The sequence below is a fragment of the Siphateles boraxobius genome, unplaced genomic scaffold, assembly GCF_051911475.1.
Source record: "Siphateles boraxobius isolate OS27281-9 unplaced genomic scaffold, OSU_SipBor_1 5, whole genome shotgun sequence".
NCBI lineage: Eukaryota > Metazoa > Chordata > Actinopteri > Cypriniformes > Leuciscidae > Siphateles > Siphateles boraxobius.
In genome coordinates, this window is record NW_027509141.1 from 29,071,255 (window position 1) to 29,097,389 (window position 26,135).

The 26,135-nt window shown below is 37.0% G+C and overlaps 1 protein-coding gene across 3 annotated transcripts in view; it reads left to right on the forward strand.

The window, feature by feature from the left end:
• Positions 1–26,135, forward strand: part of diaph3 (diaphanous-related formin 3) — a 388,621-nt gene that overhangs the window by 256,692 nt on the left and 105,794 nt on the right. For all 3 annotated transcript variants that reach the window (XM_077203763.1, XM_077203765.1, XM_077203764.1), the window contains 4 exons: positions 462–556; positions 5,662–5,763; positions 21,140–21,379; positions 24,499–24,628. In XM_077203763.1, the coding sequence (XP_077059878.1) occupies positions 462–556; positions 5,662–5,763; positions 21,140–21,379; positions 24,499–24,628 (567 nt within the window). The remainder of the gene's footprint in view (positions 1–461; positions 557–5,661; positions 5,764–21,139; positions 21,380–24,498; positions 24,629–26,135) is intronic.

The following is a 26,135-nucleotide window of genomic DNA, read 5'->3' on the forward strand; positions in this document are numbered from 1 at the left end:
AGAAATGAAATCTTTCTGAACATCCTGTCAGTCAGATCCCTGTCCCTTACCCTTTTTTACCTCTTCTGTCATTCACTTACTTGTTTTCTCACCTTCCCTTTATTGCCGTTCTTCTAAAGTCATATTTTAACTCAGTATTTGTGACAGATGCAGACAGGGGTGAAAACCCTACTTCATTGATATATGAATGTTATCCTGATTCTGCTGAAGTTCTCGTCTGGCCCTCGTCTTGTTGAAGTGCGTTTCAATTGCAGAGGAATTCAAGCTCAATCTTTCTTTTTATCAGATATGATAAGCATGCAGTATACACACACACACACACACACGCACGCACGCACGCACGCACGCACGCACACACACACACACACACACACACACACACACTTTAAACAGAGTGTGTGTTGACTGTTAATGAATTACTGCAGGGGGCTTTTGATGAAAACTCTCTCCCCCTCCCTTAGCCATTTTCCTGGGGTCATTCCGGATGCCCTACGAGGAGATCAGGAAAATGATTTTAGAGGTGGACGAGGATCAGCTAACTGAGCCCATGATCCAGGTAACATCACCTCTCATCACCATTCATGGCCTTTAAAGCATGCCCATGTTCAGAGAGGATAGCCACAAACATGAGGAATTCACGGTACATTTATCAGCAGCCATTTTGACATTAGCCCCTTTCACACATACAGGCTTTACTGGTAATTTACTGGTAAATTACTGCTAACAGATCATGTGTGAACAGGACCTTTTCAAAAATACTGGTAAATTGGTTCCAGCAATTAACCAGTAAGGGAAGTTGTAACATTGCCAGTAAATTACCGGTAATGTGCTTTGTCTGAACGCGGAATGAAGATTACTGGAATTTGCACGCACAAACACGATGACTTCAGAAGTCTGAATTGGGTCAATCATAAAGACTTATAAAGAAGATGTGATTACAGTAAGATTTTTTCGATTTAAATTTGCGCTAAATTATCATCTTTGACCGTTGTGCCACATCTTGCAGCTTTTTCAACGTGTTTCGCTTGAGAACCTGCCTTTTACATTCATCAGTGCTGCGGCTCTGCAGTTGGTTACTATTATGTGCGTCTCGTGTTTTTAAGAGCAAAAAAACGCGTGCTGTTTGATCATCCGTTATGCCTTTCACTCAGACGTCATAATGTTGTCAAATTGAACCGATAGAGAAACTAAAGCGCTTCTCCAACTGACATCACAGCATTTACCGGTATTTTGCTGATGATGAGTGAATGGTCTCTTACCGGTAAAAAGCCAGAACGGTGTTGCTTGTGTGAACAGCATATTTGTATATTTAACGGTAAAGACATTCTTGCAATTATTCGGTAATTTACTGGGTTTTCTGTTTGCAAGGTGTTATTGTCCAGAGCTGTGTTGTACAGGACTTATATAACTTGTATACATGGTAAACAATGGTATAAAACCTGTATAAAATGTACATTTATTCATTTATCCAAAGAGAATTAAAAATATGAAATACAAAAAGCGAGACAACCCACGCGCTGTTTTATGTGCTGCATAGACATCCAAAACGTGCGCACAGAAAAAAATATTTTAAAACATTCAAGCACGAGACGACTCGCGCTCTGTTTTCAGTGCTGCAGGCACATGTAACTATATTGGGCAACTCTTAAAGTGACTAATTTTTAGCAGTGACTAACTCTTAAAGCAGCTAATTAAACAACAAAAGATAAAGAGAAAAGTCACTCGTTCTTGACTGAATAACTTTTATAACTGTATTTTAATGTATATTTTATTTATAAAGTGCAGTGTTATTTTACATTTGTCAGAACATGAGAAACGCTTCACATTTTTGAATTCTTAATATTTTTCCAAATTTTTTTTCCTTAAAGTAAATATCTTAATTGAAAAAAATATTTCTTGGTTTCTGCTTGTGCTAATGGGTTATATTGTTTCTAGTCATGAAACAGGTTTTTATTGCCTGACTTTGACGTATATCTTCAGCATAGTTTGCAGTGCAGGCTGCAATATTAATATTACATTTTTTGTCTCTTAGAAATGAATATTTGACAATGAGTTGACAGTTGTAGTATCTGGGTTGGGATGCAGATGTAAATGTATGTTCATTGACAAACAGTAACATTGTTAAAATTGAAACAACCTAATTTTTATCTGGTAAAATTTAAATTCTAACTGTTTAAATAAAATGAACCATTGGTCTTCAATAGTATCATGCATTTAAATCATGTTAACCACAGTTAAAACCACGCATATAGCTCCTCATTACCATGGTAGAATGTAACTATATGGATTATATGGTGTTTGTATGAAAAACAGCCTAAATGCATTTAGTAAAACTCATTTTTTTTTTTTTTTTTTTTTAATGTGAATTATAAAGGGCTCCAACAACGAATCGATTAAAATCTATTATTAAAATAGTGGACAACGAATTTAATTGTCGATTTGTTGTCACGCGATTATTACGCCAGTCAATAATTCGCAGAGATGTTTGAGTATGAATAAAAAAAAGCTGAGTGCGGAGCAGATCTATGAGGCGCCGGACTGGACAAAAGCAAAGCGAACTCCGCGAGCGCAGGAGAGATCGAGTGTGTCCGAGATCGCACGAGAGAGACTGAGTTTGTCTGCACGCGAGCGACATTGCGCGATAGAGACTGAGTGTGTCTGCGCGTGAGAGAGACTGAGTGTGTCTGAGCATTAGTAAATTGGTACATATAAGAGGCATGGAAGTTCGATAAATGGACAACAATATAAAAAAACAACAACAATTCAATTCTTACCACTGAATTAGCAGACTGTGATTTGAATCAGATAGACAGAAGATGAAAACACTTTCTTGTCTGTCCCAATTACCACTACAAGGGAAATATTTTTTCCACAATTTGCAGCACTGAATGTTTCAATCTTTACTCTAAATAACTCTATGGATGAGCTGCAAAATACCTTACACATAGGAGATGGTCAATCCATTGTATTTGTTTTTTTATATTATTTTATATTGTATTTATATTTTATATACATTGTATTTATAATTAATATTAGGATAGACTAGAGATATTATCTTCTGTTATAATTATTATTATTGCTATTATTATTACCTATTATGCATGCAAAGTCCAAAAAAGACTTGTCTTTTTTGTGCATTTGCTTGTCAAAAAATGTCAAACATTTTGTTAAAGATTATAACGTCTTTGACAAAAAACAAAACAAAACACAGCATGTGTGTGCATATGTGAGTTTGAGAGTGTTTGCGAGTGTAGTGTAGAGTAGAAACAAATCCTGTTAAGTTTTCTTATTTGTATTTTTCTTTATTTTTTATAAATGATTTATTGTTCTGACAGCTTGGGTCCCTTTTTTATTATTATTACTTAAACAGCTCAGGGATGTTCAAGGAGCAACCTGTTTGTGCACTTTCTGAAGATTTTTTGCACTGTGAATTTGCACTGTCAGTTCTGTGTTTGAATAAAGGGTTCGAAATTAATGCTTTTTTTTATCCGATTAATTGAAAAAATAATCGTTAGTTTCAGCCCTAGAATGATAAACAAAACACTAAATTGGGTTAAGGTATTTATCTGTCAAATTATGGCAAAAAAGGCAAACTACAGCTACGGATTCTAATTCACTATGCAAAAAAATGCATAGAAAAATAAAAAGCATACATCGAATACAACATAATCCCTCTAAACAGTAAGTAGTGATACTTTTTAAATTCATTGCAATGTTGCCAGGCAACTGTAAACAACTTTGTTACACAGTGCTTACACCAAATGCATGCAGCATGCACATCAGAACTTATTTGTTGTCATTATAATCAAGGCTGAATCACTATACACTAGTTTCTGCATGGTGTCTGATTTTTTAAAATCGCTCCATCGATGTACTGTACAATGGCATAGCAGAATCTCTACTGTTGGACATAATTTCTACATGGTTTAAATGCATATATTTGATTTTTGTTTTATAAATGCATTAAACAAACTCTCTGATTTTCCCTTTTATTTTATCATTCAGCATTGATATCAGGCTCAGGTGTATGTATTCTTCTGTAGCTTAGTGCACAGCAGGTTCTCATTCACTATTATAGTTTTAAAAATATCCTCTACTTCAGATCTATAACAGAGCTTTGTTGTTTTATACTACTTGCCACTTAAAATCAACCCCATATTTACCTTAATGACTGGGATGGGAACAACAGAAATAGCCATCTGCATCTGTGCTTGGTTTTATTTTGGTTGTAATGTATGAACGTGGCCATCCATCTATTAGGTTCATGTTCATGTGCACTAATGAAGTGCCTATTTGGAGATGAGCTAGACCAGTTCATCAATGGGTTTATGAAGCTTTCAAGTTTGTTTCTGAAGTCAGAGACTCAAGAGTAGGTTCTTCATTTCCAGACTCTAATATAAAATGTTTGGACCCCACAGATAAGCGGTTAATTAAAAGTGGATTTATACTGTAGTACTTCATGACAATACCTGAGTTACGGATTCTTCTTGGAAAAATAACACGATCACAATACGGTGATAAGTGAGAATTGCTGAATATATATATATATATATATATATATATATATATATATATATATATATATATATATATATATATATATATATATATGGGATTTAATGATCTCATGGAGAGTAACGGTTAAATGAGAGGTTGAGAGAACACACACTGTAGATAGACATGTTCACATGATTGCATGCATAAAAATGATTAAATTGCTGTGTACACCGTTATTTTTTTTTATTTTTTAAGCATTTACCTTTTATAAGATGGATTTAATGGAGATTGACACAACTGATTAGGAGAAAGAGACGGAAAATGGGATAACAAAACATCACAGGCCTACCGATGCTTTGACACAAAACCATATATTACGGTGAAGCTATGTTAGCCTAATGGTGTTAATTGCTTTCACATCATTTCCAACTTTCTTTGAATATCAGTAGATGTCGGACTTTCAATGTGGAACCTCATCTATAACTCTACAATTTGGCCTAAAGCAGTAGTGCATAGCAATTTAATATAATATAATATAACGGTAAATATTGCAATATTTTAATTGATAACTTTATTTTTTAATAAAATAACTACAATTTGGCTAAAATTAGTGGTGCATAGAATAAAATAAATAGGATAATGCAAAAATAGATATTGCAATATAGTTATTGCGAAACAAATTATAACTTTTGTATTTTTAATAAGATAAAATAATGGTATATATAAAATGTAGTTATTGATATTTTTTATAATTTAAAAGAAAAAACAACATGCATCTCAATACAGATATTGCAATCTAAATGCTAGCTTTGCTTTTTTTTTTTTAATTATAGTTTAAGTATTAGATCTGCTAATGTACAGGTTGCAGGTTCATTTCCAGCCAGGGGCGACCCATGAACTGGAAGTTTACTGAGATCACAAATGCCATTTTGCCCTTGAGCAAGATGCTTAACCCCTGAATGCACCAGGGAGATATATCGTCCCTTCAATTAGTCTAGTGTGTCATTAATTGCCAGTGAGTCGATTTAGATGAGAAGCTCCACTAAATGGCTGGAAACTGGAACTAAATTGGCAACAATTAGATTGCAGGTTAAAGTTGAACTTCTAATTGGATGAATGTAGCACACATTCTTTGTTACAGTTTTGTCTTGTTCCTTCTTCCAGAATCTTGTAAAACACCTGCCTGAACAGGAGCAGCTGAACACACTGGTCAAGTACAAGAGTGAATATGCCAACCTCTCTGAACCGGAGCAGTTTGGAGTAGTGGTAAGTTATTTCACGCACGTACACGCATGCCCTCTGTGTTGCTGCCACTGTATTCCAAATTCTAAACTGCTTCCTTATCAATTTACCTTTCAGTGTAGTGGAACGTCCAGTTAGAAGTCATCAATCACTCTTTATTTAAACTTTTCTCAGATTGATTTTGTGTCCGTCCCTCTACACGAGATTTAATCTCTTAAATTTAAACAGATATCATCATCTTGTCACAAAAAAAAAAACAATTACATATTGTACAACCTAAGAAGTATATTGTTTCTCTAAACAGTGAAAGAATTACTATTATTCTCTAATAGAAGAATACATATGGTCGACCTGACACATTAACACAGTTTTAACCCAGTTGTCTTAAATTAAACTATTACTTATAGTTGTCTCGAGCACATTGAACTGACATAGGAAAAAAGCAGTATTTCCTCCACCCCTCTTTTGTTGCTGAATCTAATCTGAAAATTGTATTTTGCAGTCTGAACTAAATGTGAGTACAATAGAAAATGTGTTTCTTTTGAGTTTAGGGGTACACAGTTTATTTAGCAATTAAATATTCAAATTGACCCATATATATATATATATATATATATATATATATATATATATATATATATATATATGGGTCAATTTGAATATTTAATTGCGATAATTTACCATGTTTTTTTTTTACATTTAAATTACCTTTGTCATTACCTAACACTCATTTAAAATTAACTGTTAAAAATGGCATAATTTAATAATGCTGTTAAATGTAATCTGCAATATCCATTTTTCATACTGAACATTATAAGTATGTTTTGGTGCCTACATTTATTATTATTGTTTTCAATTTCTTACAAAGTATAGGATTTTTTATATGTATATCTTTAATGTCTGCCCTATTTCAGTTTTAGCCATAACATAAAATTTATAATCAGCATGTCAGTATTATTTATCATGTCTGAGCATCTCCTCTTTACTAAATTGTTACCAGTTATGATTAACAAATTGTTTCCTAGTTAAAGGTGCCATGTGTAAGAATTGAGGTAAAAATATCCAAAAAATGAGCTACACGCATCAAAAGAATGAGAAGAAATAAGTGCGATGATGTCATTTAAAAAATGACAAGTTATAGTGCTGCAGAGATATCAACCTAAATTAGCATGCTAAATTACTAGCCACGGCCCGACAGGTGTCATAATACCAGTTTCGGCCACGGGAGGCGGTATGCGGGCAACACCAGCCAAACTGCAATATACGAATAACTCGCACGGCATGTGGGCGTACTTAAACCTGATGTGTTTGATAGTTAGCTCTACCCACAGGTCCGATCCGGTTTTCACCTGTTATCTACCAGAGCCCGTCTCTACCAAGCTGATGATAAAATGTAACACTAGCTAATTATATTATATTTATTAAATTGCTTTCCTGAGGTAAATCTGACATATTTGTTCTGCAGCTATGTTATTGACCTCTGCACGCTGATTAAAAAAAAAAAAATATTGGTTGATATTATGTATTAGGAATACATTTTGGTAAGTTGTAGCCTACTGTATCTTTCAACAGTGTTCGTGTTTTTTTACTATTAGCTAGTAGAGATGATCAGTTCACGTGCGCTAGGGATCTGTCGTGTAACATTTACAAGCGCCAAAACGGTATTTATTGTTTGAATTGCGTAATAAAATTGACAGAATCTGAGAGCTGAGATTTTTTATATATCATAACTAACCTGCTCTGTCTAGTCTGTCGGTCTCCGTGTCCTCTTTGCTTTGCGATTTTTCTGTGCGTGACAAAATTGATGTGTGGCGTGAGAGCGTGTGAAAAGTGTCAATTGCGTGTGTCTCACTGTGAATTCGTGAGAGTTGGCAGCTCTGAATGGCGCTAGCTTGGTCAACATCAGCAAATGCTGTCTGTCAAATTAATGTAGTTCAAACTAACAATAAAAATTTAATATGAACAAAACGAATATGAACATATTCACTGGTAAAGGTGAAGGGGAGAAGCTTGAAGATGTCATATTTAAAAACCACTTGACATCAACCAACGTTCCTCTGGAGTCAAAACGTCCTCTATTAGGAGTTGGCTCGGCTTCGGCTATGGCTCTAGGGTCGTTGTAAAGGTAGGAGCGGAGCATAGAGACTATGCCGTTTCTCGTTTGTTACTCTAGAGTAGACCAACTCACTTTCTGGAGGTATACTGCCCCCATCTGGTATGGAATGTGGAGTATGAATTGATTTTTTGGCGGACATGACACAAGGCACCTTAACAAATCAAATTTGTTGAATTCTTTGAAACTCAGTGAATCACTGATTGGCTATTGAATTAGCATCTGATTTTGACTTTGAGTTATCATTTCAGTTATGTCCGTCTTGACATGAAGAAATTTTTGTGAATGTATTTTAGATTTGTAGATTTGTTTTTTACAGAAAAAGGTAAATCAGGTGTTAAAATCAGGGCTCCAGACTGCAACAAAATTGCCTTTTTTCTTGCCAGTGCGACTGAAACTTTTTAGAGTTTGACCACCAAGTTGCCCAACTGATAAGAGCTGATATTTCGGTTGCATATGAAAAACATCAAATGTAACGTATTCTTCTGAATTTTTTTGGGCACAGTCCTGCAGTGTGGCTTTTCATAAGAACAATCAGAAACCAATAGGAGCGCAGAAGCTGATGATGCAATTAGTCCCCCAACATCCTACAGTGTGAAATGGCTTACATCTGGGATCTTGTTTATACAGTCTGTCAAGCAACAATTTTAAAGGACTATTATAAATCGGACAGTGTACCCCTGGCTTTAGGCTGATTACACTTTATATTTTAAGACACACTGGGATGCTGGAACAAGAGAAGGGGGACTTGCATTTGAGAAATGAAACGGAAGTGAAAGAAAGGCACGAGGGAGCTGCATCATGCAACAGTGTGGTTCGTCATTGTGTTTGGGGTGTTTATGTAATGAGGGCTATGGAGCTACGGTTTATGCATGCGTGGGCAGCAGAAAATGATGCATTTGCAGTTCAGAGAACTATCCAGTTCAAAGGGATTTCTTAATCTCTCATAGTGCCATTGCAAGCAGTTTTGTACTCTTTGTTCTTTTCTGGAGCCAGAACTTTGAACCCTTTGTTTGCATCCTGCTAAGTGGACCATAAAATATAGAATGTGACTACCGGAACCTTAAGATCATATTGGGTGATTGTGTACAAGCGTGTGCATGTGGTGTTTTTACCCACATATGTGATGCTTCTATTTCAGCCATCTGCTTTGATACCTCAAATGAACTGTTTTAATGGTTGCATGTGGTATTTTTAGCTTCTGATAAACTGTTTCGCTTTAGTCAGGTGAAGCGGAGCGTAAAGAATTACACCTCTTATTGTAAAACTCTTGGATGAGAAATATCACGTTGCCATAGCAACAGTACCCCCCACCCCCCCTAACAGGTCTTAGTTCAAGGTGCACAAAAAGAAAGTTTAAATCAGGCAAACTAACTCAGCCAGACAATAGAGGCAGAAAGATGAAACGTGTGTGTGTGTGTGTGTAGTTCCCCATTGAGTCTTCCAGCAGCCATTATACACTAGAGACGGAGTGAGTGTGTTCATGGTCTACTGGGACACACACACACACACATTGAAACGCTTCTGTTGATCGGCACTCTGGGTGGTTGTGTGAAATGATGATTTAGCTTCCTGATAAAGAATAATACTTGAAACACTTGAAAAGTTGTTCCCCTCTGAATACCGTCACATGCTGAGTGGCAGGCACGACGGCATTACCTCCACTCCCTTTTGCAGGTGCATTTGAAATTATATTTTAAAGGGAGATTTGAATGGCTTACCTTGAGGAGACTGTGCTGTAAAGTTTAGCTGGTATCATACCGTTTTCCCTATGGGTGGGTGGATTTGAATTGGTTTCATGTACTTTTTTAGCCTGACAAGCCAGACCCACATCAAGATGTTTGGTCTGGGAACACACCATTGGCAGAGCTCAATCCGAGGGGTGGGATAAACAGTTGTCTTTCAAATTCCCTCTGCACGCAATAAGATAGCGCTACAACTAACAAGAGCAACGAAGAAGTTTCCAAAGTTGCGGCCAAAGCCGATTTGAAAGACTGCTGTTCGCCAACAGCAGCAGCCATCATCATTTTTTTTTAAATTGCAGGGACAGTCGCAACTCTGCCGTCATTATTTCAAGCCTGCCCACCGACCCTATACGCGATGTGATTGGCCAGACTACAGTTTGGTTTTTCCTGCTTGCAAGCCACTGAGAGTTGCCAGACTACCCTGGCTGCAAATTACATTTGCTGCCGCTAGGGTGCATCTAGATTTCTACAGTAGGCTAGTACTTTTTATGAGCAACGGGTAATGTACAGTCAGGCGGTTATCACAAATTAAATCTGGTTGTGTGTGTGTGTGTGTGTGTGTGTGTGTGTGTGTGTGTGTGTGTGTGTGTGTGTGTGTGTGTGTGTGTGTGTGTGTGTGTGTGTGTGTGTGTGTGTGTGTGTGTGTGTGTGTGTGTGTGTGTGTGTATATATATATATAGGGCTGGGTACCGAGTTCGGTACTTTTTAGATACCGACTGAATTGCCTCGATACTACCGAGTATCGAAACATATCTTGTTTTTCGGTACCAAGTTTCGGTACCTAAGTGCTTAATCTCGTCAACGTCAGTGAAACAATAAGCATGCAGCATGATTGGCTGTGGTGGAAAAACACTAGTTTTGTCGCACGTGAGGCTGTAGTGTGTGTGTATGTGTGTTTGTGTGTGTAAGCGTCCCAACCCAGATAGATAGAAAATATGTGGAAATGATCAAAAGTTTACCTACCTATGCCAGAAGCACGCGTTGCAATAAATTTTCTACAAGATAATTGCTGCCAGGACCGGTAAACACGGTAAATCTGACAAGGCACTTAAAAGCGCACAGATACACTTGAGAGTAGAAAGTTTATCCGTCTTCGACTGCAAGAACTGGAGCGCGTCACAAATGAACCTAACACAGCGTATAGGATACTTGCCTCACAGACATGAGAAATAGTCCTATATACGGTCAAAATATATCTACTTTTAAACGAAACAATTTCGAAATAAATAGTTTGGTTACCTAATCCATATAGGCGCGCTCGTTCACTAGTGCAGGAATGACGAGTCAGCATCCCAATAATCATCTTTGCCGCCTACACACTGTAAACACATGTTCATTAATAAACAATTAAAATATCTCCTTGCTATCGTTTCCCGACACATCCATAATCATTAGGCTACTTTTGCCAGTTGCGGCAAGCTTCATGTGTGCTGAGCGCGAGGCATATATCCCTCCCCCCAGTAGCCTATATTTAATTCAATTCACATTTATTTGTATAGCATTTTTCACAATACATATCGTTTCAAAGCAGCTTTACAGAAAATGCACGTGTCTAAATTACAATTTAGAGTGATCTGTTATCAGGGGTGACTGTGTGTAATGCATTTCAATTAATTTTCATTCAGTTCAGCCCTGTCCTCGGTTCGTCCCCTCTATCTCCGCTGGGGTCTGCCCACTTTTCCAGCATTTTTCTAATATTGCCAGTGGGTGGAGTCAGGCTTTGACCAGGGGTTTAGTTACCCTTTAAACATTCAAGCGGTTTTAAACTATCCAGTAAGCTACTCGCGCACTCTCTGAGAGAGTTGCACTGCGTGCATACATAGAGTACAGCTCGCGAGAAACTAAAGTTATTTTTCGCGGATTATATCGCTTTAATTGGGGGGAAAACGCAAAATTGTGTAAAACTTCCGGTCTTGGTAAGCATACTCATAAACACAGTCGGTTATGTATAAAACGCATGTGACAGTGTGACAGACAGTATAATGAAAACAGCAATGGATCCGTGCACTAGCTGTAAAAGTGACAGCAGCCATAGGCTATGCGTCTGTCATTAATGTTGTCGTCAAAACAACAAAAGATAGCTTTAATTGTAATGAATGAGAATGATTAGCCTATGTATTTAATTTAATCAGGAAACAGAACTAAAAGACTATGTGTTATTTTTAGTGCTGTGCGTTAAACGCGTTATTAACGGCGTTAACGCAAACACATTTTAACGGCGTAAATTTTTTTATCGCGAGATTAACGCTCTTTTTGGCCTAGCAAACTTTGTATTTTTTTCACATGCTGTTGCAACAACTAGTAACGTTAGAAAAACTACAACATCACACCGGATAGCTAGACCGGAAACAAAACAACAGGCACGCCGCACGGACTTGTTTGGGCTTGCGCGCCGGCCAAAGAGTAGTAGGCTAACGTTACGTTTTGAGTGGATGGCGCGAGCGCGAGACGCCGATCTAGAGACGTGCACTCTCAACGCAATAGAGTGCGGCGCGGGACTAGATTTGATGGCCGAGTGCGAGGGCGGGCTCGAGTGGTAATGCACACACTCTGTGTGCGGATACGGGAGAATAAAACGATTCGCGGGACTCCCGCAAACTAGAAATATCTATGAATAAAACATAAAAACTAATACATTTTTATTCATATGTTGCAGAAAAGCAACAAGAACAACTAAAACAAAATAGAAACGATTTACAGGCCAGAGTTTCTTTTTATAACATGTTTGCAGCGTTGAGGGATGTAGCCAATCACAGACATATGTGTTGATTTCTTGAACGCAATGGCCAATCAGAAGCATTTAAAATAGACTCCCCTCACCACTCAAAACAGACTTTTTGTTCAGTGCTGAATTCTGTATGCTGGCAAATCCTCAAATTATAACGAACAAACTGTATATATTATGAAAGATGCATTGTGCAGTCAGCTTCATTGATAATAACAGATGTGTGAGATTGCGATGAACTGATGTCAGCTTTTTAGGAATTATTAAGGGAGCGCACTTTGCGCGCATTGAGTCATGCCAAACCATGCACTCAGTAGCCTGCTTGCTTTTATGTTATAACAGTGGTTTGTGTGTTAATGCTTTAATAACAAATAATTTATAAGGAGCATTTATGCTGATGTGTATGGTGGCGACACGTAGGCGAAAGTATTTGGAGGTAGCCTACAAAAAAAGAGTCTATTTGCGGGCGGAAGCGGGACAAAAATGTTGCGGGCGGGAGAAAGTAACATAGAAAGTAGTTGAGAACGTCAGTTATAACGATCCACGTATTAAAAAAATGGACAGGTTTAAATCGGGCTCGGGCTCATAATTACAGTTTATGTGTCGGGCCGGGCTCGGACACAATGCGCACGGGCTCGGGTCGGGCTTGACTTTTTGGGCCCGATCTAAGCTCTACAATGGATGACTTCAGACAGAAGCACATGGATGCCACAGCTAAGAACAAACTTACTGCTGATCCACTTTTCCATGTTGATAAGAGCATTAAAATTAGAAAAAATAATGAGACAAATAGAAATCAAGGGACATTTAGAATAGATAAAAATGTGCGATTAATCGCGAGTTAACTATGGCATTAATGCGATTAATCGCGATTAAATATTTTAATCGTTTGACAGCACTAGTTATTTTACATTTGATTACTTTATTATGTTTCTGTAGTATTTCTGAATACTGGTGTTAGACCTAGACACATTTAACATTTAATTCAAAGATTGAAATCAAGCTTCCTTGTGTTGTCTAAACTCTTAACGACAAAATTACCACATTGTAAAAACGCAATGAGTGAGCAAACATTTAGGCGAGATAAACATAATAAGAAAATTTTCAACAACAAAAAAAATGTCTATATCGTCATAAATATCATTATCGCAAATATTCTTGAAATATCGTGATAGAATTTTAAGCCTATATCGCCCACCCCTAGTCAGAGGTCATGATCACTACTACAGATATAAGTCGACCAACGTTACTTATACCTGTAGTAGCTTAGGTTTGGTCATGCCATGGTTTCCCACGTAAGATTACATTAAACAGAGTAAAAAACAATTTATACTTTATACTCACGCCGTAGCTGTGTAGCGCGCGTACACTTCGGCGTACCCTGACGTGCACCTCACCTCTCCTCGCCTCACGCACGCACTCGCGCCCGCTCGTTGCCGAAGTTGAATTGTCTATAACTTTTTATAAAGGACGCACAGCACAAATCATTAGAAGAGAGACTGATCCTCGGCTCGCTGTTTCCAGAATCTAAATAGTTATTATCTATAGGTTTTATAGGTACTATCCATAGAGCGCCTGTCATTCACTCGCGGAGCGCAACCCTTTAACTGTTCAGCAGAGAGAACTTGCCTCTCTCCGCTGCTTGTTTGGGTGGGTTATTTGCTGGCTGACCAACATCCCACCCCTCCTGTGATCATGGTTTGACTGTAGGACTATGTGCATTCAGAGCCAATTAGCAACGGACTTTCAAATAATAATAAAAAAAACTGCGTTAACGTGCGATAAAAAAATTGTCGGCATTAATTAATAAATGCGTTCACGCGATAATAACGCATTAACTTGCCCAGCCCTAATATATATATATATATATATTAGGGGTGACCCCGAACAGTCGAAGATTCGATGCATAGATAGGAGGAGCCTGATTCGGCTACCAATCTCACAGTCGAATCTTCGCAGATGTTATAAGTGTGCTCAATGTCTGATTTCACATAGAACTACTGGTTTTCTGTCAGTACGTTAATATAGGAGCCTATTATGATAATGCTGTAAATACAAATGTGCAAAGGAAGAAGCTTTAAATAAATATTTTTAACGTGCATGAATAAATCCAAACACCCCGTGACAGATTTAAGTTTCACTTTCGATACGTGACCGATAGAGGAGCGTTTTGGCGGCAGGGATTTAAATCTTTAAAAATGTCTGGGAAAAGAAAATCTAAAGAGTGGATGCACACCATCAGAAAGGATATTTTCCCAAACTGGATTTAGCATCAGGAAAACCATGATCGCACTTCTGCAGGCCAGTTGGTTTTCCTCTGGACATTCTAAAACGCTTAACGTGAAAAAAGCTTTTAAAACGCTAGGGCACTTTTACATGGCTTAATTAATGTATAGTAGGCTACCTCATTAAGAAACCATACAATGTACAGATAAGCAAATGAACTCAGAATATGAACGCAACGTGTTCCTCCTATAGAAAGTCACGTAAAGCGTTTTCTTTATAATAACGGTTTTCAATGGGAGGAAAATTAGCGTTTAATTAAACGCGTTGCGTTCATATTCTGGGCTCATCTGCTTTTCTGTAGGCTATACAGTATGCTTGATTAATAAGGTGTGTATACAATTTGATCTTTTAATATAACTGTCTTAGGAAATTAAGCCGTTAAACGTTTAACGTTAAACGTTCATGTTGAGTGTTTTAGAATGTATTTTATCTGCGCACACAATTTGAAAAGACTCAAACGGACACAGAGACACAGACAGAGTGAAAGACTAGATTTGTTTTCTCTCTCAATCACGGTACAAGTGATTTCAAAAAATGTCAGCCGGTTCTAATTTGAGTTTTGGATGCTGTGAACATGTTTAGATAAACTGTCACTCGAGTTCAGCGTTTATTGTTGTTTCTGCAGTTAAAAAGACAAGGTTGATCATTTTGGCTATACTTTCGATATTTTAATAATATCTTTATTTTTTTTTTTTATTTATTGATCACTCAAGGTAATCTAATTTAACTATTTGTGGCTTGTGTTTTGAATATATGTTCCCCTGCAATTTAGGCACTTTGCACACATTTGTTCTGCATCTTGTGACTTGATTCAGAGTTATTTCATTTTTTTTTTTTTTTTTTAGAAAGGTATAGTCTGTTCTAATTTAATTCTGTAAATTAATTGTTGATTATTTTTCGGTGCATAGATGTTGCGCTCTGTAGGTACTTAGAGCCTGCTCGTACAGGCAATTTAGCTGATTTAATTTGATTTGCATGTGAAATGCAAATCCTGTCTGCAGTGTGGCCTTTCTGCAGTTATTTATGTTATTTCTTAGTTGTATTAATCTGAAATGTTTTTCTAAATTTTTTTCTATATCTTTTTGTGATGCTCTGTACATCGCGGCTTTAAAATGTTAAAGCCCCGCCCCCTCCCCAACCCCACACACACGATTCGACTATTAGTCGACTATAGGGAAGACTTTACGATTCTGATTCGACTATGAAAATCCTTAGTCGGGGACACCCCTAATATATATATATATATATATATATATATACCCTATGTCTCAGGGTTTGGTCTTTTGCTCCTATACGGTATATATGCACACACACACCTGTTCAAAAGTTTACAGTCAGTATATTTTTTCCCAACTAGAAATTAATAAATTTATTAAGCAAGGACGCAACATTTATAAAAACCGGCAGTAAGCATTTATAATGTTACAAAACATTTCTATTTCATATTAACATTTTTATTTCATTTAAATGCTGAAAAAAATGCATCACAGTTTTATAATATTCCTCTATGTATCCCTCTATTAGTGTTACTCGATCTTAGTGCTGCATTTGACACTATCGACCACAACATTGTTTTAAATGGACTCGAAAATGATGTTGGCATTAGTGGAATTGCACTAGCATGGTTTAAAACATACTTATCTGAATGTTATCAGTTTGTAGCAGTAAATTAAGAGATGTCTTATCGATCAATGAAGTTCAGTATGGTGTACCACAAGGCTCAGTACTAGGACTGTTGCTGTTCACTCTGTACATGCTACCCTTAGGAGATATCATTAGGAAGCAGGACATTAGTTTTCACTGTTATGCTGATGATACTCAGCTCTATATTTCTTCAGCTCTGACAAAACTTACCAATTCACAAAATGAATGGAATGCATAGCAGATTTAAAAAACTGGATGACTAGCAATTTCCTACTACTTGATTCTGAAAAAAACTCAGAGATTCTTATTATTGGACAAAAAAATTCCTCACGTAATAACCTATAATACTGTTTAACACTTGATGGCTTTTCTGTCAAGTCCTCATCATCGGTTAGTAACCTGGGTGTGCTCTTTGATACCAATCTTTCATTTGACAGTCACGTGTCTAGTATCTGTAAAACTGCATTTTTTTTCATCTTAAAAATATATATAAATTATGTCATATGCTCTCAATGAAAAATGCAGAACAATTAGTTCATGCGCTCATGACATCAAGGCTAGATTATTGTAATGCTATTATGGGTGGTTGCCCTGCATGCTTAATAAACAAACTACAGCTGGTCCAAAACGCAGCAGCTAGAGTTCTTACCAGAACCAGGAAGTATGACAATATGAGCCCGGTTCTGTCAACACTGCATTGGCGCTAGGGTTGGGCGGTATTTCGGTAATATCGTATACCGCGGGGTCTTAAAATAGCAACGGTATCAGTTTCAATACCGTCATTACCGGCACTTATATATAATATATAAATATAATTTATTCAATGCCTAAAAATGCTTATGTAGTTGTCATCAAGTGACAGTGTGGAGGAGAAAGAGAGAGAGAGAGAAGGGAGAGGCGGTAAATACTGACGAGGCAATTTGTAAATGTTGCAATAAAAAAGGTGATCGCGAGAGATGGAAACACCTCTAACCTAATGTCGCATCTCCGAAACAAGATGCTGCGAACTCAGTGCTGCGAAGATGCATTTTGCCCCGAGTTCATTAAATAAGCGCATTAGTTTATATTTGTTAAAATATTATAATGTAATTTTATTTTACGTTGATAATGAAAACTGAACAGCACGAGTAAGATGGGATGCATCAGGAGTCAGTTATTGACCACTTAATTAAGTTTCATTTTGTAAAAGGCCTTTCTTTAAAGTGAATTTCGTTTTGTATAAATTGTATCTTAATTTTAATAATTTTTTTATCAACCAATAATAAATAAGAATCAAATATAGCAGACAACATAATCATGACATGATCGTGGGCTGGCGCGCCGCGGTCACTTGCATTGAAATCTCATCATAAATTAACCGAAATTCAGTGTATGTCTCACAGACATGACAGATATCTAAATAAAGCTTGAAATGTCATCGCTGATTATTTAATCCATGATGTGCATTTCTCTCTATGCGCGTTCATACGGAAATGGCGATCATCAAATTAAACGAAACTATTCAAAACGAAAAGAAATAGGCTAGCCTACTCTCTGATTATGTAATCCATGATGTGCATTTCTCTCTATCGTTCACTATGGAGATGGCGATTTGTCAATTTCTTTAAACGAAACAATTCAAAAGGAAAAGAAATATAGGCAGCATACTCTGATTAATCCATGATGTGCATTTCTCTCTATAGGCGCGTTCACTACGGAGATATCAATCGTCAATTTCTTTAAACAAAACAATTCAAAACGAAAAGAAAAAGGCTAGCCTATACCTTCTGATTATGTAATCCATGATTTGCATTTCTCTATATGCGCGTTCACTAGGAGATGTCGATCGTCAACTTAATCTTTGCAGCACTGACAGAAAAGTTGTATTAATAAAAATCAATGGACACGTGTCACCGGATTTACAAATGCACTTCTTGCTTGTTGCTTGTTAATTTAATTTAAAGTAATTAATAAAATGAATACAATTGTCATAATTAAAATAATTAAATATTATTAATCGTCCCATTTTTGCTCATTTATAAATAGCATTTATATCTACCACCCCCTCAGCACATGGGTTAAAAAATTATTTGGCGCCACCATATTATAACGGCCCAAGTATTAAAAATAGTCTAGTCTAAATAGGCCTACGAGCCGTAGGCATTATTACATTTAGAAAGGCCTTGATTTTTATTTTATTTTTTTTGCCCGATCTGGTATTCAGTTTCTGAACGGTGTAGGCACAAGCCAACAGTTTGGTGATGCTGTCTGAGCCTTATGTCATAATTTTTAATTAGTCACGGTAATACCGTATACCCCGGTAAAATAGGGAGGAGGTTTGAAGGTATCAAAATTTGGATACCGCCCAAGCCTAATTGGCGCCCTATTAAACATCGTATAAAATTTTAAAATATTGCTGATTACTTACAAAGGACTAAATGGTTTAGCTCCCCAGTACTTGCGCGAGCTCTTAACGCATTATAGTCCTTCACATCTATTGCGATCTCAAAATTCCAGCCAGTCGATAATACCTAGAATATCAAAATCAACTGCTGGTGGTAGATCCTTTTCCTATTTAGCACCAAAACTGTGGAACAATCTTCCTAAAATTGCCTGGGAAGCAGACACACTGTCAGTTAAAATCTAGACTAAAAACACTTCTCTTTGGCCTAGCATACACATAACACATTATAGACTTCTATAATTTAATGTTAGGCTGCATAGTTTAGATCAGCCGGAACCACAACGGAAGTGAATCAATCAAAACTAACTTTAGCTGGACAATAACTTTATCCTAGAGCTGTGGTAAAGCCTAAACATTCTGTTACCGTTATTTCTATTATCACTGTAAAGCTGCTTTGAAACAATCCATACTGTTAAAAGCTCTTTATAGATGAAGGTGACTTGACTTGACTTGACTTAGTCCTGCTAATCATTTACTCTTTGAATTATTGCACCTGGGAAAATAGTCTACACCATTATGTCTAAATGTTTGCCAAGAAGTATTTCTCACTCAAGCAAGGCAGCATTTGACTCTGTTCAAGCCCATCCATAGTAGACTGGTGGGAGTGGCCTTGGATGTTTTTCTACCTATTTGACAAAAGAGAAGGCAACAGCCCCCCCCCCCCCTTTTTTTTTCTTTTTTTTCTTTTTTTTCTCTCTAGTCAGGTAGAATCAATTTCAAATTTTTTCAACATTCTACTGCCAGCCAAGTTTAAGGCCTTTTGCTAACGGTGAAGTAGCCTACCCATTTAAGCAGCACAACTGTTTCCAACACTGATTACAAGACAGAAAATAAATACAAAAAAATAATGTGCAAAACTGTTAAAAGTTCTAATAACATTTCTTAATATTTCTTTTTTACTGCATTTTTGATCAGTGCCAGTTTGTTGTCTGTTAAACATTGTCAGTGGACAAATTGCAGCAAATAACACTTTTACACTCTGACTAGATTAACACATGCATAGCTGCTTTTGTTCAGAAGCTGCTTTTGTTTGCATAAAGACTCCCAACACTGATCAAAGAGAATATTTGCTAACTGTAGACAGCACTCTAATTGAGATGTGAAATGTCTAGACGACATAATGTCAAAATTGACCCTCTTTACTGTCTTTATTTCTCTGGTCTTATTGTATGCAATTCGTCAGAGTTTAGCTTTTCTAAAGAAGAAAACAAAAGTAAATGCTTGTTTGTTCTATCAGCTTTCACTGACAACCAAGGCTGTGTGGTTGGGAAAAAAAATAACCAATCATATAAATAGCAAGATCCAATCAAATCCTGATGAATAAAATCAAGTCCCTCCCTACATGATTTTCTTACGAAATATTATTTATTTATTTTTACAGTTGCTAATGCTGTAGAAGCATCAATATAATATAGCATCAATTTATACTATATTTTAATATACGGTCCGTCTTTTTTCGTTGCACCACATGTGTCCGGTGTTAGTCCCCAAAGTGTTTTATATACATGATCTATCTGATTTCCAACTTTACTGAAACTTCCTAATAATTCCTACTTTTCTATCTTCTAGAAGCTCAAATGAATATTTCCTTATATGTGCTGTGTGTGAGTTTTATGGAGGGGGAGGGTACAAATCCCCCTCAAACATTTATAGCTGGGAGAGCTTTGAATTGGAGTCTGTTTCATTGCAGATTAGTTCTGCCTGACAACACAGAAGATGTCTTCTACAAGTTTGCTGAATGTTTACACACATAAATTATAAACCTATTTTCTTTACCTTCTCTTCTCAGTCTCCCTTCCTTCCTCCTTTTCTTTCCATCAATCTCTTTTTCAATTTGTATTTGTTTTGCTTTTTTTTTTTTGTCATTTGTCTTCAAGGATGCAATGATCCCTGGATTAGTTTATACACACATGCAGACTGATTGCACTGTGCGTGCATATACGAGAGATGATATCTGATTATGGAAAACAACTCTAGACATATTAATCATATCTCCGTATTGAGTATCTCAATTACACACTTAATTTGTGATTGCTAATTGGCTTTTATAGGGGCAAATTGTGTCCTGCCCCCCACACACAACTCTTAAATGCACACTACACACACAAACACATATATGCATGTGTGCAGGCTATGAGGAGAAGCAATTTGAGATGAATGAGTTTTCACCATAGAAAACATGACTCAATAAAATTAATGTAACGATTCATCTTAACTAGTTTGTATGTGATTTCAGTTAGAATGTAAACCAGCATGGATTGCAATACACTCTAAATTCATCTTGTATATCAGCCAGATCTTAAAGAAATGCATTTCATTCAGGAATAAAGCTTTTGTTTCTGATTTATAAAATTATGAGATTACTATTTCCATTTTTGTTTCCTTAGGTTCAATTTCACAGACATTTAAAGCAACCATGCTTTTCTGCTTATTTTATCTTCCAGATGAGTAGTGTGAAGTGTCTGAGGCCCAGGCTCAACTCCATCCTGTTTAAGCTGCAGTTTGAAGAGCAGGTGAATAACCTGCGTCCAGACATCATGGCAGTTAACGCAGCCTGCGACGAGGTGAGGAAGAGCAAACCCTTCAGCAGGCTGCTGGAACTCATTCTGCTTATGGGGAACTTCATGAACGCCGGCTCACGGAACGCCCAGTCCTTCGGCTTCAACCTCAGCTCACTCTGCAAAGTACGTACAGAGAAAGAATTTGTGTGAGAGTCACAACAACCTTTTGAGTTTCATATCTAGGCCTGGCACACTTCTTGTCCACATTTTCTCTATGGAAATATCTACAGAAGTCTGCTAAATGAATTAAAGTCAGTCAAATGTGGAAAATGGATCTATTTGTGATTCAATGGATTTCTAAGCCTACACATTTATAAAACAACAGCTTTCAAACTTCTGAATCAAATACATGTCTAGAGGCTATATTGGGCTGTTTTCCTGGAGAAAGTGTATTCCATGAGATCCTCCCCCGATGTTATTATTTCATCCAGTAAAACCAGCCCTGAAGTCATTTATGCATTCTGCTATCCATATTTTCTCCTCCTGTGAATTATTAGCCCCTTTATCAGGTCTCTTCGTATTAGAAACACGCCCACCCACATGAACCGTGGGCATTTTCCATCAAATTCTCTTCTCCTGCTCTCTGTTTTTGGGAAGAAGCCGATAAGATGATTATTTATGTGTGTCTGATGTTGTGGAGGAGCCAAAGCTGAGTCACCATCAGGCACGAGCGTCCGGGTGCTGCTTGCGCGTCCTTCACTTCCCTCCCGCACATTTCCCGTTACCTTGACCTCTATCGGTCGGCCCATCTAAAGTGCCTCTCGCTGGAGACGCCTGGCGTTCAAGAAGATCTCATTTGATTTAACACTATCAAGCACTCAAGACCACAATAGCCATATCTTCTGGCATCTATCAAAGTGCAGAGACCAAAAACCACTTTATGGTTTCTTCTTCTGTTTTCAGAGATAAGTCTCGGGGTAATGACGCAATACAAACATATATGTTTGTCGGAAAAAGGACCGTCTTTAATTCCTGTTTAGTCAGGTGTGTTAATGTAATGCTAATGGATTTTTAAACACAGAACATCTTAGCAAGAGTCCTAGCATTGTGTTAGCTAGCTTTGAACAGGTGCACCCCGTATAAAGCCGTCTAATGATAATGTTTGGGTGAAATGTTCTGATTTAGGTGATTGGGGAAGGGCAGAAGGGCCGTATAATTAATTACCACAGAAACCATAGAGATTTACTTAGGTTTCCATGGTGACTTGGCATTGGATTTTATCAGGCTTGATCCGCCTCTCTCTTTCTTTCTCATTAGCCATCCATTTTTTTCATTACTACTTTCATTTCTTCCCTTTTCTGTGGTGCTAAAACTCAGAGAACGGCCACCACTGCATTTGTGACTTTCTCCACCATAATGAAATGCCTTCCTCCCCATCATGTCGCCTAGAAGACCTGATAAAAGACCGAAGACTGTATGTTGACATGCTCACATTCAGACATTTTATAAAGGAATAACCCCAAAATTAAATGTCAGTCATTATTTACCCACCCCCATGTTGTTCCAAGCTCAAATTACTTTGACATTTTTCCATGAAGCTGTTAGAATATCTAAGAATAATGAACACAAGCCATTCAGACTACTTTTATTATGTTTTTAATAAAATGTTTTAACATTTTTTTTCAAGTATTATGTGTTTTCCTTTTGAACGTTTTATTGAGCCTTATTGCCCAGCACCCCCCCCCCCCCCCCCCCTGAAATTATATTAGGGGTGATTAAATTGTGACAATCTACATTTTATTTTAAATTAGTCGTTATCAATGTTTGGAAATCCTGAAACTTTTTTTTTTTTTTTTGATGAATAGAAATTTCAAAAGAACAACATTTACAACAACAATGTAATTGTTTTTACTGACACTTTTAATAAAAGTGTATCAATTTGCTTTCAAATAAAATCATACATGGGTACCGGTGATCTATAATATTATATATAATATCAATGCTTGTCTTCAAACTTGACCTAATATCCACTTAAGGGCCTTGTGTATCAGATGGAGTGATACGTCCTCACTGCCGAGAGGGAGACTAGATCTCTACATCTGCACATAGTGATGCAGTCCCTGATGGGCAGGAGTAACAGAGAAAGTGTGTCGGTTTCTGCCTTTCAAGTTCCTTGCCTGAGGGCCCATCCTGATGTTCTCTCTTTGCCTCTGTTGATCTGATTGTTTGTTTGTCTTATTCTGAGTTTAACCTGTCAGTATCTTCTTCTTTTGCTCACAGTGGGTTTATCGAGCATATTTTGTTGTCAAAGGATTTGAAAGCACTTCTCTTTGAGTGTGTGGCTCACGCGTCACTGTTTGATCTCATCAGCAGAGGACTGTTCAGTATGTCATGGACGTCAGAATCTCAATGAATGTTGTGAATGTTTCCTGTACAACTTTTACAATTGAGAACCAATATTAAAGATTTGTCACAGACCTCAATGAGTTGAACTACAGGATAAGATATTTTGGGTTTATATGTTCCATTATCAATTTCGTACTATTTTGATCAAATATATGCACAAGCAATTTGTAGAATTTTGTTGTTCTAGCTTACATAGGATTTTTGAGAAGCCCTAGTTTTGTCCCCCAGCATTCGTCTAATGCTTCACACGGCTTCCAAATGTTCTGACTCTGAAATTATCCAGTTGAACCCAGTGTGTATATCCAGCACAAAGCTTCTGTCAGAACAAATACATTTAAGAAGAAATGGCAGCACACAAAATAGTGGTGAGAACTGAAATGAACTAGATGGGAAGTCGATTTCTCCAATTTCATCTCTCATTTCATAAGGGCCTATTTGGAACTCCATTTTCACTTCATCTCTATCTCTCACCCACCCCCCACCCCCCCAAGCTTGGTAATCAGGCTTCTTAAATCATCAAGCTACACCACCCAAAAGAGCTTAATAATGTTTGTGCTATCTGCGTTAATCAAATGCTTTTTGCTCTGCCTTTTACAAAGACTTGTATCCTTGTGCCACGATGATAATCATAACTGACAATGAAAATGTCTTGCTTTTCTTGTCCGGCGGCAATTTCAGTGTACTATCAAATTAACTTGTCAGACGTGAAAGCAGCGGACGTCAATGGCTTCCTTCAAGATTCTCTCTCCGTTTCTGTAATGCTCAGAACAACCAAATATCTGCATATTTTTGATGGATGTATTTATTTGTTTCTATTTTGATTTAATGTTACCACATTAAACAATTGTTTTCCCCGATTCTGCCTTTCTCTATCTCTCTATCTCTCTGTGTCCCAGCTGAAGGACACTAAATCGGCTGATCAGAAGTCCACTCTACTGAATTTCCTGGCAGAGATCTGTGAGGAGAAATACCCTGAAGTGCTGAAGTTTGTGGAGGATCTACAGCATGTGGACCGGGCCAGTCGAGGTACTCAGAACCAGTGTCTGTTGTAAATAAATCAATCTTATTAAGCATTGTAATAATTATTACAATGCAATTACAATTATATACAAATATAATAATTATAATATATATAATAATAATTATATATAAATATATACTTGTATTTATTTTTTTATTTTATTAAAAAATAGCAATGCTAACTTGTTTTGCTATTACAGTTTTATTTTTTCATTTAACTGCTTTTTAATTTATTTTGTTGTTTTATATTTATATAATGCTGTAATTAGTTGAGGATAGTTTGCTGGTTTAAGGTGATTTAGCTGTCCTAACAACTCCCTGGTTGACCATCTGAAAAGTGGAAAGAAAAGAAAAAAGTTCAGTTCATCTTCAGTTCATAGCTGCCAACATGAGACGGTACATTAACTGGTCTTTAACATCACTCTCACATGAACTACCAGTTTCTATGTGTGAGTTTTTGTCGACTTCTGTAATTGTTGATGTCCTCTGTGCTGCACAGACTCATTTTGCTGCACACACTCTGTCAGCAACACTAGACACAGAGATAATGTCAGCCTGTGTGTGTGCGTTTGTGCGCTCACAATTATAAGGCCGGTGAGTTGTGTCAGATCTCCGGATCCTTTTATTGTAAATCTTAATCTGAACACATCACGATTAGAATCCACTAATATAAGCTGATATTTTCAGACAGTCTTTGTCTATCTGCCTGTGTGTGTTTTAGCAGAAGCCGAGGGGCCGTTGTGTGAGGTCACGTTGCCCTCGGCAGCCCTAGAGGCAGAGTCACAACAGGACCAGAGCAACTCACTGCGTTACCTAATGCTTCCAGAAAGCAGGGCAGGGAGCATCACTAAAACACATCTATTTCTAACTTAGCTTGTTTTGGCAGTGCGAGTACAAATAATCAAACCGGATTATTAGAGAGAGTGATTAATAAGATGCCCTGCCTATATGTCTGTCAGCCTTAGAGAAAGTATTTACAGGGAACATAAAACTTGTGTTTTTCTAAATGAAACCAATAAGTCAGCAGGAAATTATGGAGGGCAGGACTTAGTAGTTGGGATTTTATTGGATTGTTAGGTCTTACGTATGACTTGTTAGGTTGTAATATTATTGGTTATTATCAGCTGAACATGAAAGTTTCACAGGCTGGGAATGTTATTACATTTTTATATAGTATTATGACTTTTATTTATTTATAATAATATACTTTGAAGGATTCACAGTAAGACCAGGGACATTTATTAAGAATCAATGGGGTTGATTTTTGATTCATGTTGACTTAATTACGAATTGTTAGCTCAATTTGACCTAAAGAAAAGTGAATAAGGTCATTTAGTCACCCTCACATTGCTCCAAACTCATATGGTGTGCTTTTATGATGCTTTGCTGTCTTTTTTTTCTTTCTTGATGCTTGATGGCTTAAGGTCATAATTTAGTTTCACTGAATGGAAATGAGCAGCTCAGACATTCTCCAAAACAACTCCTTTTGTGTTCCAAGGAAGTAAGATTGGAG